This window comes from Thamnophis sirtalis, unplaced genomic scaffold (assembly GCF_051295495.1).
Source record: "Thamnophis sirtalis isolate CommonGarterSnake01/CBP01778 unplaced genomic scaffold, rThaSir2_p1.2 scaffold_12, whole genome shotgun sequence".
Classification (NCBI taxonomy): Eukaryota; Metazoa; Chordata; class Lepidosauria; order Squamata; family Natricidae; genus Thamnophis; species Thamnophis sirtalis.
The window spans coordinates 56,002,838-56,020,362 of record NW_028261392.1 but is presented as its reverse complement, the minus strand read 5'-3'; the positions used below and the strand labels follow the sequence as shown (position 1 = coordinate 56,020,362).

Genomic DNA, 17,525 nt, shown 5'->3' with positions numbered 1-17,525 from the left:
TTTAACCATTAGGCTAAACTGACTTGCCAGTTATTACAACTTTAATGACTGGTTCCAGCATCCTGTGATCATGATTGCTTTTTGCAATCTTCCCTGCCAACTTGTCCAGAAAGTCAATGGGGAAACCAGCAGGGAAGTCACAAGTTGCTATGGTAATTCTCTCCCACCCATGTACCCTTCTTTAGCATCTTTGCATTCATGCCACACTGGCCACTTATACACTCCCAAAGTCCACCCTTCAAGCACCCTCTCAGACCTATGCTGGACCCTTGTGCTCCCTCTCTGGAGGGAGGGATTCACAACCACATGCACTCCCTGCCCAATCCTTGCTGTACCTTTCCATGAACAATCCCTAAACTTGCACACTTGCTATGCTACCTTCAAATCCATACAAATCCCTCACGCCCCATTCCATCAAACACTAGCCACCTATCTACCTGCTGGCCTGGAACTTGCAACATGCTGCTGGCTTCCCCATTGACTTTCATTGTGGGAAGCGGGTAGGACATTACTTTGCCTAACAACCATAGCATTCAGTTAACATCAACAACTAGGACTGCAGGGACTGCCATTACTAAACCATGCAGTTGTACTTTATGACATTGTTTAGTGATGGAAATTCTGTCATTGTTAAGTCGAGGACCACCTGTAGTACTAACCCCTACATATCTAGCAGTATTTCTAGATCCATCTTTTATTTGACAAGCATAATGGGCATTGTTCCACTTCTGAAGGCCTTTGAGCCTGCATATTTGAAAACAGATGGATTCCAGACTACATTTTACATGTTTAACTCTTTTCAGTTAAAGAACACAAAACTATTGTTTGGTATGAAGTATAAATTGTCTTTGTTCATCTTTGCCAATTTGGTTTATTTTGTGTTAAAAGAAAACATCAACCACTGCAACCATAATGATATTCCAACCTACCACTCAAAATAGGGAATGTGATAAACTGAGTATTTCTTTTACAAATTCGGGTGCCCTCTTAAAGCGACACAAACCTCCAAGGCATCAATTTTGACAGTTCTTGCAACAGATATAATTTTCTCTAATATGAGAATCCAAACGTGGTCCAAAGTGGGAAACTTTCAAGCCTATCTGACCTTAGACTGGAGCACTCCCAAAACAGTCCCAACGGGCGGACTGAGTTTTCGAACTGAGCATGCAGAGGCAAAGAGAGGGGTGGTCAACTAAAAATATCACTCAATCCAAGGGCAGATAGGCTGTGTTAACCCAGCATTGGACTCTCCGAGCAGTGCACTGGAGAACTGAGTATTTCTTTTACAAATTTAGTGAGCAACCAAAAATAAAACAGAAAATATCAATTTGTAAATGAGGTTTCAACTAATGAAAGCAAATAGATTAAAATCCTTAATCCTAGATAGATACATTAGGATATTATTTGCAAATTAATTCTGACATGAATCAAATGTGAATTAATATTGAATTCTATGAAGAAAATTTAAATTTATTCATTAGATTTGTTAAGGCTGCTCAAGTCTAAGACAATGTGTTAACTCTAGTACATAGATAAAAAAACAGATTAAAAAAAACCACATAATCCTGAACAGAAACAGCATTCCCCAAGATGAAAAACTCACCAGGAGCTCCACAACCACAACAATCTTAAGTTATTTTAGGCACACCTACTTTGTGGACGCAAACTTGGCCCAGGACCGTAAGGCTCTTCAGGTGCATCCTTTTCTTTATTTCCCTTTTCTTGATCTCCAGCTGCCTGCAAACTAGGAAACTCTTGCTGGAAATAACTATTTACTTGAGCTCCAGGACCTGAAAGTTATTAAAAAAAAACTAAGTCAATACTGCACATAATATTCTTTTATCCTTATATTTAAAATATATTCTATCACAATTCATATTGCTTCAGAAGATTTAGAATCACAGAATCATAGGGCTGGAAGGAACTTTAGAGATCTTCTAGTCATACCCTGCTCAAGGTGTGAATCCTTATTCCTTCCTAGACAAAAGTTTGTTCAATCTTTTCTTGAAAATCTCCAACAGTCAAGTTGACAGCTATCATGTCATCCCAATCTTTCTCTTGTTAGGTTGAACATTCCTAGTTGCCTTAGCTGTTCATTGATTTAGCCTCCAAACCCCTTATCATCTTTGTTGTTCGCCGCACTCTTTTTAGGGTCTTAGTAACTTTTTGGTATTGTATCAATCAAAACTGCTCGCAGAATGTATGTATGTATATATGTTTGCCTAGAGGTGACTCTTACGCTATTTGTAAACATACCTTAAAAAGTTTTATGCTTTTATCATATAGGGTTGGATCATTTTTCTCAATAATTAAATGAACAAATTTAATGTATTGAATTGAATTGAATTTATTGCACTTATATGCCGCCCTTTTCCCCGAAGGGGACTCAGGGCGGCTCACAATCCAAGTCAGGGAAGGGGATACAGATAAGGGATAAAAAAGACGAACAAAACAATACACAATTTAAAAGCACACAACAACCATACCATTCGGGGGGGGGGGGAAAGCTCTTTAGCCCCAGGCCTGTGGGAACAGCCAGGTTTTAAGGGCTTTGCGGAAGGCCTGGAGGTTAGTGAGGGTTCGAATCTCCACGGGGAGCTCATTCCAGAGGGTCGGAGCAGTCACAGAGAAGGCTCTCCTCCGGGTAGTCGCCAGCCGGCATTGGCCGGCGGATGGAATTCGGAGGAGGCCTAATCTGTGGGATCTAATCGGTCTATTGGAGGTAATTGTTTTTGACTTATTTGTTTAATTTTTTGTAATTAGATTTAAGAGATGTAGGGAGAACATATGTTTAGGTCATATTTATGCAGAAATACTGAAAATTCAAAGGGGTTCACAAACTTTTAAGACTCACTGCAATTTGTGTTAGACCAATTACCAACAGGGAGATGGCTGGATGAGATCAATTACACTAAGCCTATTTACCAACATTTCCTTATCTGACAAATCCCTTCCGAGCTTCATAGTTCCCACTATATGCTAGAGCCGTGATGGTGAACCTATGGCAAGTGTGCCACAGTTGGCACGTGAGCTGCCAGCTCCGGCACACATATGAACGCCAACTAGTTGATTTTCAGCAGTCTGGAGGGCCGGGGGAGGGCATAAAACAGACTCAACGGGCCAACCGGAAGTTCGGAAACAGTTAGCTTCCAACTTCTAGAGGGCCTCCGGGGGAGGCTCTTTTCGCCCTCCCCAGGCTTCAGGAAAGCCTCCGGAGCATGGGGAGGGCGAAAACTCCCCCCCCCTGCGTGCGAGTGAGGGGGGGTTGTGTGCGCAAGGGTGGGGCGGGTGAATTGTGGGCGAGGACACACACAAAAGTGCAATAGCCCGCGCACACACACACAATTTTGGCACACCTTTAGAAAAAGGTTTGCCATCTCTGTGCTAGAGAAACTCTGCTCTCTCTCCACTCTCCCTCAAGGCCACAGAAGCAGCAGCAGCAGCCATACATATGAACAAACAATAACACATGTAGAAGATATAATGACCAAAATAGCTTTCCATTAGCATCCTTCAACAGCTCCCTAAAGGGCAGTATCTCTTTTGCATCAACTGTTCAGACACAGACCACACACCCAGGATTGAATCCCTTATGGTTCTGACTTGAGGAGAATGCACTAAACAGAAAGAAAGTGTTTATATTTAGAGCAAAATCCTTTCCAAAAGTTCTAGTTTTAGATCATCACTTTAGCAACGTGACCTCTTTGGTGTGTTAAAATAATCGAAGCCTAGACAAAGCAAGTACAAAGCAAACAGAGGGAATGAAGTTATTCCCTTCTTCTCCACAGCAACTCCCACAAGAGTAACTCACTGGGCTGAGCTTCTAAGCTTCTTTTCTCTCTCCCCCAGTGCAACATACTCCCCAGTCAAATTGACCCCCTAATCTCCCCAGTGTTTTCCTTCTTCTCAGCTACTGCCATCAATATACTTGGTCCTTTTCTTCCTGGCTTCTATTTCCAAACTACTTCTGTCAGGAACATACTCTGATCACGCACAGACCTACCAAAGCCAGCTGTATCTGTGCCCCTACTAGCATTTTGGTGTAATCCCCCCTCCACCCCTAAAACAATTAATCAGTGGAACTTGCCTCCAGAAGTTGTGAATGCTCCAACACTGGAAGTTTTAAAGAAGAGATTGGATAACCATTTGTCTGAAGTGGCGTAGGCTATCCTGCTTAAGCAGGGATTGGACTAGAAGACCTCCAAGGTCCCTTCCAACTCTATTATTCTAAACTTCTAAACTTGTGATACTACCGTCTCATCCTTTAATAGTCTCTCCTAAGTTTTCCTTCAGAAGGCAACTCCTACACACTTCAAACTTTCAAAGCTATGCAACCATATTTCACCAAAGAATAATGATTCTACTACATCTCTAATATTACCCAAATAAATAAGAAAATGAAAGAATTGATGGGTCTTGGGAGAAAACTGCAGTGTGGAATTATTGGCTCAGCTAGATTGGCCCATCTTTCCTTCACTCACCATCACCCTGTCCACCCTGCTTGGTATTAGCCCATGATTTGACAACAGGAGGCGCTTCTGGAGGAGCAGGAACTGCAGGTTTTGGCTGTACCTGTGGTACTTCTACTGGTCTAAAAGCAAGAGAAATTTGAAAATGCTTGAGAGAAAATGGCTAACATGACTACAAACCACATTTTAACAAAGAATTCAAAACTTCAAATCATTACTGAAAGCTTCTATAATAAGAGCAGAACAACTTATATCCGGGATGGCAAACCTACGGCACCACATTGTCACCAAAGATCACGTGCAAAGGCTTATACAGTCTATGCCGAAGCGATGCCGCTTAGTGATAAGCAATAAGGGCTGGCCAATTTCATATTAGTAACCATGTTTGGTTACCTAAACAGTCCTTTTCAGGGCCACAAACAATAAAAATGTTAACATCGGCCTTAGTAATTGCAACACGTATGCCACTGGGTCTGCATCAGTTAATCTGTTTTCATAGTTATTGTAAGCATGCATTGTAAGCATGCAAGAACATTCACAATTCCCATCCAAACAGCACCAAATTGCAAAAAAGTTATGCTTTTCACTTAAAAAATCATCCAGTATTTATTTAAATATAACAATATTTGCATAGCAGTTAGCATGAAATACCATAAAATCAATGGCCTATCCCAAAAATGTCATAAACTGTAAACCGTAAAGCGTGCAGGATTTTTCACACAGCTGTATCTCCCAAATGGGGATGAGAATCAAATTGAGGGATTTTATTTCTTTTTACTCCAAGGAAACACAGGTAATAAATTATCAGAAAACTAAAGTGCTAGTATTTGCATGAAATTCTTATAAAATTTATAATTATTACTAATTAAGTAATAATGGGCCTTGTGAAGAGTCAACAGCTGCCTTTTCTGGGCAGGAGGAAGTTGATGGTGAAGGTCAGTTGGGGTGATGGGGGGGGCAGAAGAGACAGGCAGCAGAAGTGGCAGGATAGCCAAAAGGTGGGATATGGGAGGGAGTTAAGCAAATGGAGGCATCGAGACATACGTTGCAGTTGTAAATTTAGGGAGGTGCCAAGTATCCAAATTCTTATCATGTGATTACAGGGATGCCACAACTTTAAGGACCAGCTTTAAGGAACCAACTATTGGTTCATTGCTATTGTAACTACAAGTGGTCAGTGAATGAATGGTTGTTAAGCAAGGACTACCTGTAGTGTTCTGTAAAACTCTGCTTTAGCAGCATATGCTAAAATGTTACATTAATAAAAGGAAGGATGATTTGTAGTGCAACTTACTTTTCTTCCTCATGTTGTTCTTGTTTAGAAGCCCAACCTGTGCCATCCTTAGGCACAATGTTTATGTTGGGATCATTGCCTTTGTTTTCTGCTTTAAGACTAGGGAGGTTAGCTGGAGGGGGCATTCTCCGTGAAACAGCAACTTTCCCAAGACTTTGTAATCCATGACGAGCTGCAACTATGCAAAAATATAATAATTATAAACTGTTAATGTGCGTCTACTCATCCTTTTTTTCTTGAAAAAAAATTTCTTGGCAAAATACTATCAAAAATTATATTTTGGGACATTGAAAAACTAGGAACAAATTCCTGCCCTCTCATTTACTTGCAAATGATGGAGAAAAATATACCGTATTTTTCACTCCATGAGATGCACCCCCACCACCAAAGGTAGATGGTGCTGGTCCTTTGATGAATAGCAGCCGGGCTGCGGCGGTGGGGTCCTTTTACAGTGCTGAATCCCACCTCTTCTGTCTTTGCCATTGCCCATCTCTTCTGTCTGTTTTCCGTAGTGCAGGAGTCAAAAGGCAGAGCTAGCATATGAGAAGACACCTATTTGTGGTCCTCTCAGGCTCCGCCTGATTTTTTTTTCTTGTTTTCCTCCTCTAAACCTAGATGCTTCTTATGGTCAGGTGTGTCTTTTGAAGTGAAAAATACGGTAACTCTTGGTTTTCAAATTAATATATGGACAAGTGAATATAGCACGTTAAATACCTGATTATTCTTCTGAGGTCTTATTTTAAAAAATAGTAAACAGTACAAAACATCATTAAAGTCTAATGTTGAGCTATAAGATTTATAGAGAGAACTTTCCTACATCAAGTATAAATTAGTTCTATTTTTGTTTATTGCTCTCTTTTAAAGACCAGCAACTATGATAGGAATTGTGAAATTCTTTTTTCCCCTTCTTTGCTCATGGAGCTTGTATTTACTGTGAATTTGTTCCTCAAGTACACGGGTTTTATTATGGATGTAAACCATTTTTCATTAATATATTCATAACAATGAACAATGTAATAAAATAAAATTTATACAAATCAAACACAAATATTTAAGAGATGACAGATGAAATCCATGGACTCAATGCTAGATTATCAAAAGACGAAGCACACTGGAATTTACATACAATCTTGCCAGAAGGCTTTTTAGAGTTAGTTTTAGTATAATTATTTTAAAATATCTGAATATTAACTATAAAACTGTCAGGCATGTAAATTAATAGAGGTAAGTAGGTTGCAAAATTGAAAATTTGAAGTTAAAATGCCTTAAGTGCTGATATTTCTCGCACAAAACAAAATTAAAACCAACCAAGACCTAATAAATGGGTAGTAAATACTCTATTTTAACAAACATACCTGTAGTTTTCTGTGTTTCCAGAGCCTTTCCTTTATATGTATTGAATAAACTAAGTGTTGCATACTTTGTTTTCCCGTCCTTTGCTTTTGTGCTCTGGCTTGACTTCTCAGACATTTCAGTTCATCGAGTCTGGAATCTCCTTGCTCACCCCCTGAAAAGGAACAATAAACTGACTAGTTATAACAACCTAAAAAAAAAAAGACACATCCATGCAACAACAGATGTAATTATCATGGGAATTGGGATATTCAGAATGTAGTGCAGCTGCTCCATAAAAAACTCTGTGGTAGCTTTCCAATATATGAAATAGCACAACAAATAATGAAATTGTTAAGTGTGTTCCAGAAATCCTGTTAAAGAGTTTGATTTTTAGTAACAGCAAGACAAATATCAGAATTAAAATGTATTAAAGAGATGGGATAATCTAAAATGAATGCTACTAATATGCTCCAAGTAACTTTGTGTGTGACCTCATCTATATTCATGCATACAGAGTAGTTAACATTAGGATTTATACATCAAAGTTCAGATAATCAAACTCTCTATAGATGTACTCATTTCTTAGACCAGGTATCAATCTTTGAGGTCAGGGGGGTCAGCAAGTTATTGTCCACAGCTAAATCTGACCCACCCCCTGCTTTTACGTGATCTGCAGCTAAGAACTGGATGGAAAAGAGAGTAGCAGATCAAGCCTGAGCCTCCACCAAGATCCTGGGGTTAGAAGAGGAGCTGAGGATGGGGCTGTCCAGGGTAAGGGCAGTGGCCTTTCAGTAGCCAACAACTGTGGGAGACAGATATAGCAGTTTACAAAAAACATTCGCTGACCAGTATGCTAGACTATATAAATTCAAAATGTTTCCACGTATGGCAATTGCTATAAAGTATTTGAGAACAGATACATTATAGTCTGATCAAACTATAGAAAACAGAAAATAGGTTTTCATTCGTACGTCATGTTAATATGTCTAACTTAATCTAGATAGTTTAATTAATCTAACCCCAAGCAAATCTTTAAACCTTCTGCACTTGCAAGTTCCCATCCTTCATTGGTGAACAACTTTTAAAACATTTAATTCAGAAGTCAAATTTAATGTGAAGACTAGATTTGCATTAAAGTGCATTGTGAGGTAATTTGTAAGGGAGTGCACCAAATAAACAAGCATCAGAACATAGCATAACACTGCCAAATTTAGAAGAGCATTTTATACCATAAGATATAAGATAAATACGTAAACACATGCAAGGAACAAGACCCTAGCACTTCCAAAGAATCACTTATTCAGAGCTCTTCTCAAACAATTAAGCTTTAAAAAAAATACTTTTTAAACTCTAGTTGCAACAGCAAGCAAAACATCTCAGAAGACTACTGTATCCATACAGTGTATATAAGATTCTAGCTAAGCATTAAAATAGAATGCAAATACATAAAAATATAAAACTACAATCCTTTAAATTTTACTGTCTTATATCTTAGGATGGCAAATTGAAATAGCACATATAAAATCTACTCTGCTTTTGTAATATAAACAGCATGCTAAATTCCAAATGGAATTCTAGGGAAAATAGTGTTAGTATTCCTAAGTTTACAGGAATTTGAAAATAGTGTGCTAACAACAAATACTCTATTACAGAACTATCTATTTAGGGACACAGCTGAAGAAATCCCTTTATTAATTTATATAACAATATTGTTCTTATGTCAACCATCTGCACTGATTGTTTTATTTTTTTAAAAAAAGAAAATAAATTATAGCTCAATTATGTAAGAAACAACTATAATTACTGATTTTCATAGTATAAAATCTCTTTTAAAGTGCAAAAGTCTTAAGAAAAACAAATAGCGGTACTAGCAGAATACATCAAGGCAAATTCATACACTGTGATTAAACATTAAATCTTGCTCAATGTGAAACCACAAAAGCCTTGAAAATGCTTCTACTTAAATATAAAGTCCATAAAAATGGACTGCCTGTCTAATGTATTAGTCATTATCTGTTGAACATGGACAGCTTCAAAGAGGAACAAATTATTTATATTACAGCAGCATTGTCAATTGGACCCCTGGAAGAATTTGTCTCCAAATGGAAACACATATTTACAACCTTAAGTAAAGACCATCCCATAGCTTAGCTTAATGGATATCATTATTTCACCAATGTCAGCTTTCTCAGTACATAAATAAAGTTTTCAAGTGTGGAATTTTACACATAGAATAGTCACAACCGAACAAACATTCAAATACTTTGCTCCAGGTACAAGACACAGGAAAGTATACTATGCATTGCCTTCACTGCCAATCCTTCTTGACTTTGCAGGGTATCCAGCCTCTTTCACACTTCAAGGCAAAATGGCCAACAAAGACTGTAACCAACGATCAAGAAAGAATGGGCAAGATTGCAGCAGCATAAAATGGCCAGTAGGAGTTGGCCAAGTCCTAATCCCTGACTGAGTCATCGACTATATCATTGATGAGGAATTGTGCTGGACTCTTCTCAACAAGGGGGGGGGGACTATTAAAGCTGGAACAAGCAATGGCAACTGCCTATGGATATTCTCAATCATCCAGGTCATGATTGTCCCAAAGGCAACTAGACTTTCTTGATTTTTTCCTTAAAAACATTCTTACCCAAGACGTTTCTTCAGTTCTGATTGAATGATGAGGAATGAAAGGAGTTATACTTTTTGCAGTCACCTGGTTACTTGAGGGTTTATCTACATCAGAGTGCAAATAGGTGTGGAACCTTCTTGGGGTTGCTGAAAGGACTGAAACAGGAGAGAGGTGGTGCCATATCCCTCCCCCTCTGTTGAGAGAAGGCTATTCAGTTTTATCATAGATGGCATCTTTGACTGTACTTTCAAACTAGTGTTCCTCTGTTCAGAATGTAAACTTTGCTATCTTCAAAAGATCTTTGTTTTTCAGATGCAGATGGACTGCTGAATGCTGTCCTGATGGGTTTGTTTTCCTGTGTTGTGCCATGCGCTTGTGAAGTGGTTGTTCTCTTTTTTGTCTAGTATGGAGAAACTCTGGATTTGATGAAGCTCAGTTGGCATAGCCACAAGTTCTGAGGGCTTTCCTTGATGTGTTTTGTTATTTTTCTTTACTCTCTCTGCTAGTAGGAAAAGCTTCAACCAGGTGGTGTAGCATTGTGATTATGTTTGTGCTCTAGTGGGCAGTAAGAATCAAAATGTAAATACTGATCTTGGTGTGTGGGTTTTCTGTATATTTTTATGTTGAGGCTTCTGTCTCTTTAATAAGTGTACCGCACAGTTCAGGAAAGCCAGACTATCGCAGTACACATTGTGGATTCTAAACTTAATATATGTCATTGTTTTAAAGATTTTAAATTTTTATAATTATTTGAATATGAGTGATATCTACAAATCTATCTTAAATTCTGCTTCCAATCATCATTATTCACTAACAGTTATTTTCCTCTTCCCAAGCATTTGCGCTGTTAAAACATCACTTCTACTACCTTCTTACATTGCTGCCAAAATATGAAAACCCAAATCTTCAAGGAATTGAAATATCACTTTTAAAACAAAGCATAGAATTAGCTAATACAGTACAAAACTTGATTAAAACTAACTTAATTTGGGAAAAGAGCCTACTTTTTTGTGCAGGCATCATTGCTTTAAATTACAAAGGACAGATGTAGGTGTTATGGTTTCAAAAACATTTCAAGTCTGTATATAAGGGTACTTTAATCCATATAATGTGACTTGACAAAGGCACTTTTAAAGAGGGGCAAAGTACCAGGATTTGTTTTTAAAAGAGAATTAATTGCCGGGGTGAGGGGAAGCAAAAAGTCCTATTTTTTCATGAAAAAAATAAATAAGAGAAACGAAAGGTAAGATATTAAATAAGATATATTATAATCCAATATCAGGAATAATCTAAATGCTGCAAGGCTAAGTGGCATAAAGATGAGGCGTTAAGTATATAAGGAAAAAAAACTCCCAACATATATCATGTTGGAACTGTTGACATTTAAGTCTTAACTTTTCAACAGAGAACTTATTCAAATTAGATCTTGCATTTTTATATCCTAGAGACAAGGTCATTACAGGAAGTAATAAAATATTGTTATTTGCAAGAGCGAATAAATGAAGGCTTCTTTAATATAATCTATCACTAGTTCTATAAAATTCAACTCCATGTGGAAGGTGAACACAATTTCAACTTAATTATACCAACATGACTATGTCCTCACTATACATTAAATTGTAAAATCGGTGTGTTGCTAGATTACTTCCAACTCTTTGAGGTTTACAATTACTTATCATGTAGGCTTGAACACTTACCAACTTGGAAGTCTTGAAGCAAATTTTTGCAATCTAGGTTTATCATTAACTGAGTTGTGAGGACATTGTCTTAAAATAATAATATGTATCTCTGTAATCAAGATAACAACTGTATAATTATAATCTTTTATTCATATCATTTTTACTCAGGGGTCATCCATCTATTAGTATTGTCCCAATTTACTGTTATATAAATGAGCCTTTCATCTGGAATACTCCTTACATTGTTCTAGTTCACTTTGATCAACTTTATCCAAACTGAATGTGATTCTTTCTATCTAGATCAGAATATGATTTGCAATCTTACCTTGCTGATTCAGATTTAGCAAAAAAGAGGAACTACCTAAGTATTCAGGACAAAAGAACAACCAGATTACAAGATCTGTTAATATAATATAAAATTTAGTTTGTAGTCATGACTTCAACCAATATATAGGCTTAACTGTTTGAGCAGCAAACTACATAGAAAAAGCAGCAGAGATCACTTACATATACTGCATTCAGACAACTGATATTCAAAAATATTCACACAACAAAGCAGCTAAGTAAAGGAAATGAGAAAAGAATATAACGTGCTAAAAAAATACTGAGAATCTTCTACCTCAGGTTTTCTAATACTGCCATTTTTATTATTAGAATGAAGATCCCTTCTTGTGGTTTTCTTCTTTAGCTTTGAACTAGAAAAGGAGTATGGGCTGCTCTGAGCCTCTTCCCCCTAAAATCATCACCCGATAGAAGAGATTGCTGTGAACATTTCATTGTTCCAAAAATACAGCCTTAAGATTTATTTACAATGTTTGTAATCTTGGAGATCTCTAGACAGCATATTACACTACACAAAGTAAAAATACATAATAAAACCAAAAGTTAAATGTGGTAGATGAATACCGACTCAAGATTTGCTGAAACAATACAGTCTTGCTTATGTATGGAACAGTAATAAAAAAGTGGCTATGCATACTTCTGGGATGGATAATGCTCCATTAAGTGTAGGCTACCAAAGAAAAAATATGGTGCCTAGCCCATACCTCATGTAATAGAGCTCTCAATGACTAAATCAGTCAAATGATAATGTAAGGGTGAAAAATTCAATTAGTTTACCTAGGTATGACTGTGGTTAGGGCAACAGTTTTAAAAAGCTGGGATCTTATACAATAAAGCAACTGTCTTCATATGAATGTTTATAGTGATTCTTAATCATCAAGGTCTCAAAGATGCTTTTTTCAGTTAGATCTGAAAAAGCTTCTTGGATGAGAAGCGAAATGTTTTCAAAGTAAAAAAAAACAAAACCCAAGAAGTCCAGTTGCTTTCTTTAAAAAAAAAAGCACCTTTGAGATAACTGTAGGAGTCACATTTTGCCTCCTATACTGTTTGGGTATCACACAAAGTGAGACCTAAACTTCCAAATGGTATGCAAGAGGAAGAGCTGCAGATTAGACAATTGTTATGCAAAAGATATCACAGCACACAAAAGGAAAAAAGATGTGGGAAGCATTTTGGAAAGATCTCTCCGCCCGTTTTTCTGGAGAGTAAAAGAAAAGGAGAAGATAAATGCTTTCAGATGTAAGGTGTTATTGTAAACTTACAATAAAGATGTTAAAATACATGTTTTATGCTTGTCTGGGCTATCTTAAAAGGGCTGATAACCACTTTTACACATTCATCCATTCTGTAGCAGGCATCTGTAATTTCTTCTAGGAAAAGCATGTCATCACCAAGGATTCATATCATAAAACTACCAAAGGGCTGAGAAAAACCACAGGAAAAATAAAACATGAAAGATATTGGAAGGCATTTCAACTGGAAAATAACTCTCTACTTTTCGAGAAAAAAAGCTTCTCGTGATGACCTCCAATGACCAGCAAGGAGTATCTTATTTTTCAACCACACACTATTTGATAACTGGACTGTTAGTTTCTGATTGCTCTTTAACACACAATTGCCCTTCCTGCCAGTTCATTGAGAGCAAATTCGCCTGATCTGAATGGGTTGTTCTACTAGATTTTAATCCCGTTCTTTCTTACTTTCTAAAACTCAAGAAAGCTAACATATATAATATTCTTCCTGCCAGTTCATTGAGAGCAAATTCGCCTGATCTGAATGGGTTGTTTTACTAGATTTTAATCCCGTCTTTCTTACTTTCTAAAACTCAAGAAAGCGAACATGTATAATATTCTTCCCTGCTGTTTTTTCCCCATCAGCAACCCTCTACTTACCAGCTCAAGACCTTAACATTTTACCCTTTGCCTCACCACCAAGAAATTAACTTTCAAAATTAGCCCAAGTACAGGAACAGCAGCCTTGAGCAATCTTAGGCCATGGCTTAGTCACGTAAATTACTCATGTTCCCCAGAAGGAACAAAACGGAAAGGAGAGAAACGCAGGAAGGGGAATGAAAGGTGAGAATAAGGAGAGTAATCGAGGCTTTTTTTTGGAGAATTAGGATTGGGGGAAATTAAAGTTAGGAAGCGACGCCGGAACCTTCAAGACGAAAAACCGGATGTTGAAAAAAAAGAGAGGGGGGGGGGGAATCTCCGATTCCTGCGGTCTTCTCTGCCCCCCCCACCTCTCCCCCCCCCAAATTTCCTTTTGTCCTGAGTTAGGAGTAAAAGAGGCAGCTCAAGGCGCGGTTCTTCCCTCAGCTCATCCCTAGCTTAGACCCAAAGACGTGAGGGGGGAAAAGGCGCAGGAAAAGGACGATGCTCTCCCTGCGAGGGCGCCCGGCTCCAGCCCGGGGCTCGCCGCGGGCCACCCGACTCTCTCCGCCGGGGAGATTCCGCCCTGCCTGGAGCCTTTTAAAGACCGCCGCCACCGTATTCCCGTCCCCCCGCTCCTCCTCCCCGTCGCCCCCCGCTATTCCCCGGAGAACGCCGCCTCGAGATCCCACTTACCGAGGCCGAAGCGACCGCCCGAGCTGCTTTCACACAGAGCGGGCCAAAATGGCGGGCGAATAGCCAAACCGGCGGCGCCTCACAGCGTCTGACTTCAGCACGCACGTAGCGCTGGCGACCCCACGTGACTGAGCGGCTGCGCCGGCGGCGGCGGCGCCAGTCTCTTCGGAGGGCGAGCGCTGGCGCCCCCTACAGGAGTCGCGGAAAAGGCAACGCGCTTCTGATTAACCTGTTGCGCCTCCGAAGGTGCGTCACTATGCAAAGAGGGAGAAAAAGTTTCCTCCACGCTAAATTGTGCAGGCATAACCGCAGAGAAAATTCAAGATCCTCTGCAGCTTGTTTGTGATGATTATAGCAATAGCAGTTATAGCAGTTAGACTTATATACCGCTTCATAGGGCTTTCAGCCCTCTCTAAGCGGTTTACAGAGTCAGCATATTGCCCCCAACAATCCGGGTCCTCATTTCACCTACCTCGGAAGGATGGAAGGCTGAGTTAACCTTGAGCCAGTGAGATTAGAACCGCTGAACTGCAGATAACAGTCAGCTGTAGTGGCCTTCAGTACTGCACCCTAACCACTGCGCCACCTTGGCTCTTATATAGCGATGTATCTCCTAAAGGGGCTAACAATCCTCTTTATTTCCGATGCTTTTTATCACGCTCCTCAACTAAATGTATTTACGTCAACTTTCTCAAAAAAGCCGGAATATAAGTTTTTAAAAATTGGTCAAAGTTGAGAAAACAAATGGCACTGCAACAAAATATGTTTGAAAATATCAAGAACTACCAACCTATGTTCAGATTAAAATCTCAGTGGAGATTTTAGGGGACATATATAACGTTGGATCTTTCGTCTACCATCAAATCAGACTATTAATATAGACTTGAATGTACATTTCAGGCCAATCCATGAATACTTTCGAAGAATCAGATCTACTACATACCTGCTACAAGTACAGACAGCAAGAAAACTAAATTTCGAGGGTTTTTCTAAAGCACAGTACTTTGCTCCATGTATCTCATCATTGTCATAACCCACAAAATCAAAGTGAAGATAAATTTATCAAAACTCTGTATCGCAGAGTTGTTTTGATATTTGTATAATAGACTAATAGGACAGAGTTATCTGGCAGGTTTTTGTCCTCAGGTCCTCCGTTTGGCAGGCATAACCTTAAAAACAAATATTGGCTGGCTTTTTGAGTCTTTTGCAGTTTTTTTTGGGGGGGCGGCTGTTTGCACAACTGGTCATTTAAACGTTCCTCTATTGTCAACGATCCAGCGACAGGCATTCTTCATTTCCTAGAGGTCTTGGGCCTGAAACCATCTCAAACTTTAAATGGGCAAGAAGCCTGGCTTGCTATCCTGGAGCCCAGAATAGCATGCAAGATGCCTCAAGGGCCCCTTTTGGTATGTTGAAAGAAATGTCCTTTTGGGTTCAGCTCCAAGTGGGGAAGAAGACACTGGAGACATGGAGGCTGCTTGGAAAGATGGTTTATTGTTGGATAGGGCCACATGGCTTGAGCCCTGAACAGAAAAGGTGATCACATGTTTCAATGTTGGTGGAGAAGAAGAGAAGGGCTGAGGAAGGGGCTTGCTAGGCTTTTTATACCCTGTTTAGTCCCACCTCTCTGTTTCCTGTTCCTGTGGAAGAAATGCATTCTGACTGGTTGTCAGACTCCCATGGTGCCATGCAGGGGGCTACTCTTTAGGCTGTGATGAGTTCTCAGTTGCCTTGTGGTCAGTTGAGTAATATCCCTTCCCCCTACAGCTGCAGTGAGGAGAAGTCTTTATTATGTAAAGTGGGCTAGCCTGGCCATTTTAGCTGGGGATGGGCAGAAAGCTATAGGCAACTATTCTGTCTTTTGAAACATGTTTCTTTTCACATCCAGAGAAATATTCTGCCTTTTCAATATTTCCTAGGATATTTCATTTTTCTGGGAGAGGGCTGGATGATAACTTCCCACACAGGCATAACCTTAAAAACAAATATTGGCTGGCTTTTTGAGTCTCTTGCAGTTTTTTTTGGGGGGGGGGGTGTTTACACAACTGGTCATTTAAACGTTCCTCTATTGTCAACGATCCAGCAACAGGCATTCTTTATTTCCTAGAGGTCTTGGGCCTGAAACCATCTCAAACTTTAAATGGGCAAGAAGCCTGGCTTGCTATCCTGGAGCCCAGAATACCATGCAAGATGCCTCAAGAGCCACTTTTGGTAAACAGAACTTGTAGTGTGGGGTGAACCAAAAGCGGGGTTAAGGGGATGGTGCTAATGCTTGTGGGAAGTTATCATCCAGCCCTCTCCCAGAAAAAAAATAAATTATCCTAGGAAATATTGAAAAGGCAGAATGTTTCTCTGGATGTGAAAAGAAGCATGTTTTAAAAGACAGAATAGTTGCCCGTAGCTTCCTGCCCACCCCCACTTTGTCAATAGGCCCATTGAGATGGCCAGGCTAGCCCACTTTACATAATAAAGACTTCACCAGCAGCTACAGAAAGGCATGATAATATACTCAACTGACCACAAGGCATCTGAGAACTCATCACAGCCTAGAGAGTAGCCCCCTGCATGGCACCATGGGAGTCTGACAACCAGTCAGAATACATTTCTTACACAGGAACAGGAAGCAGAGAGGTGGGACTAAACAGGGTATAAAAAGCCTAGCAAGCCCCTTCCTCAGCCCTTCTCTTCTTCTCCACCAACATTCAAGCATGTGATCACCTTTTCTGTTCAGGGCTCAAGCCATGTGGCCCTGTCCAACAATAAACCATCTTTCCAAGCAGCTTCCATGTCTCCAGTGTCTTCTTCCCCACTTGGAGCTGAGCCCAGAAGGACATTTCTTTCAACATGCTCATGCCTGAAAACAGTGTGAGACCTATGGTGGACATCCAGGTTTGCCAGAATTGGGTTGTTTGGGAATGCAGCCCAAAGCCGATGGTAAATTCTACCTAAGGCTAAAGACCAGTGCATAATTAATTTCCTGATCGGCTGCAATCCAGTGGCTCCAAATCTATGGTCGTGTAGCCTATTGATTATGTGGCTCGGCATACATTTCTTTGATGAAATTTGGAAAGTGCACCATCGTTGATTTTATATTATGACTAGCATGCGTTCTTGAAAATAAAGATTTGTAGGAAAAACAATGTAATTGGAAAGCTAGTCTTTGGAAAAAGTAATTATATATACATGTATGACTAAGCACATTTTTTTTGG

General features: G+C 39.4%; 1 protein-coding gene across 9 annotated transcripts in view; it reads right to left on the bottom strand.

The window, feature by feature from the left end:
* Window positions 1-14,436, bottom strand: part of PRRC2C (proline rich coiled-coil 2C) — a 76,505-nt gene extending 62,069 nt beyond the window's left edge. For all 9 annotated transcript variants that reach the window (XM_087726682.1, XM_087726688.1, XM_087726683.1 and 6 more), the window contains exons 1-5: window positions 14,316-14,436; window positions 7,119-7,270; window positions 5,764-5,941; window positions 4,482-4,591; window positions 1,653-1,790 (exon numbers count right to left, since the gene is read on the bottom strand). In XM_087726682.1, the coding sequence (XP_087582808.1) occupies window positions 1,653-1,790; window positions 4,482-4,591; window positions 5,764-5,941; window positions 7,119-7,233 (541 nt within the window). In that variant the 5' untranslated portion in view covers window positions 7,234-7,270; window positions 14,316-14,436. The remainder of the gene's footprint in view (window positions 1-1,652; window positions 1,791-4,481; window positions 4,592-5,763; window positions 5,942-7,118; window positions 7,271-14,315) is intronic.
* Between the last annotated feature and the right edge of the window lie 3,089 nt (window positions 14,437-17,525).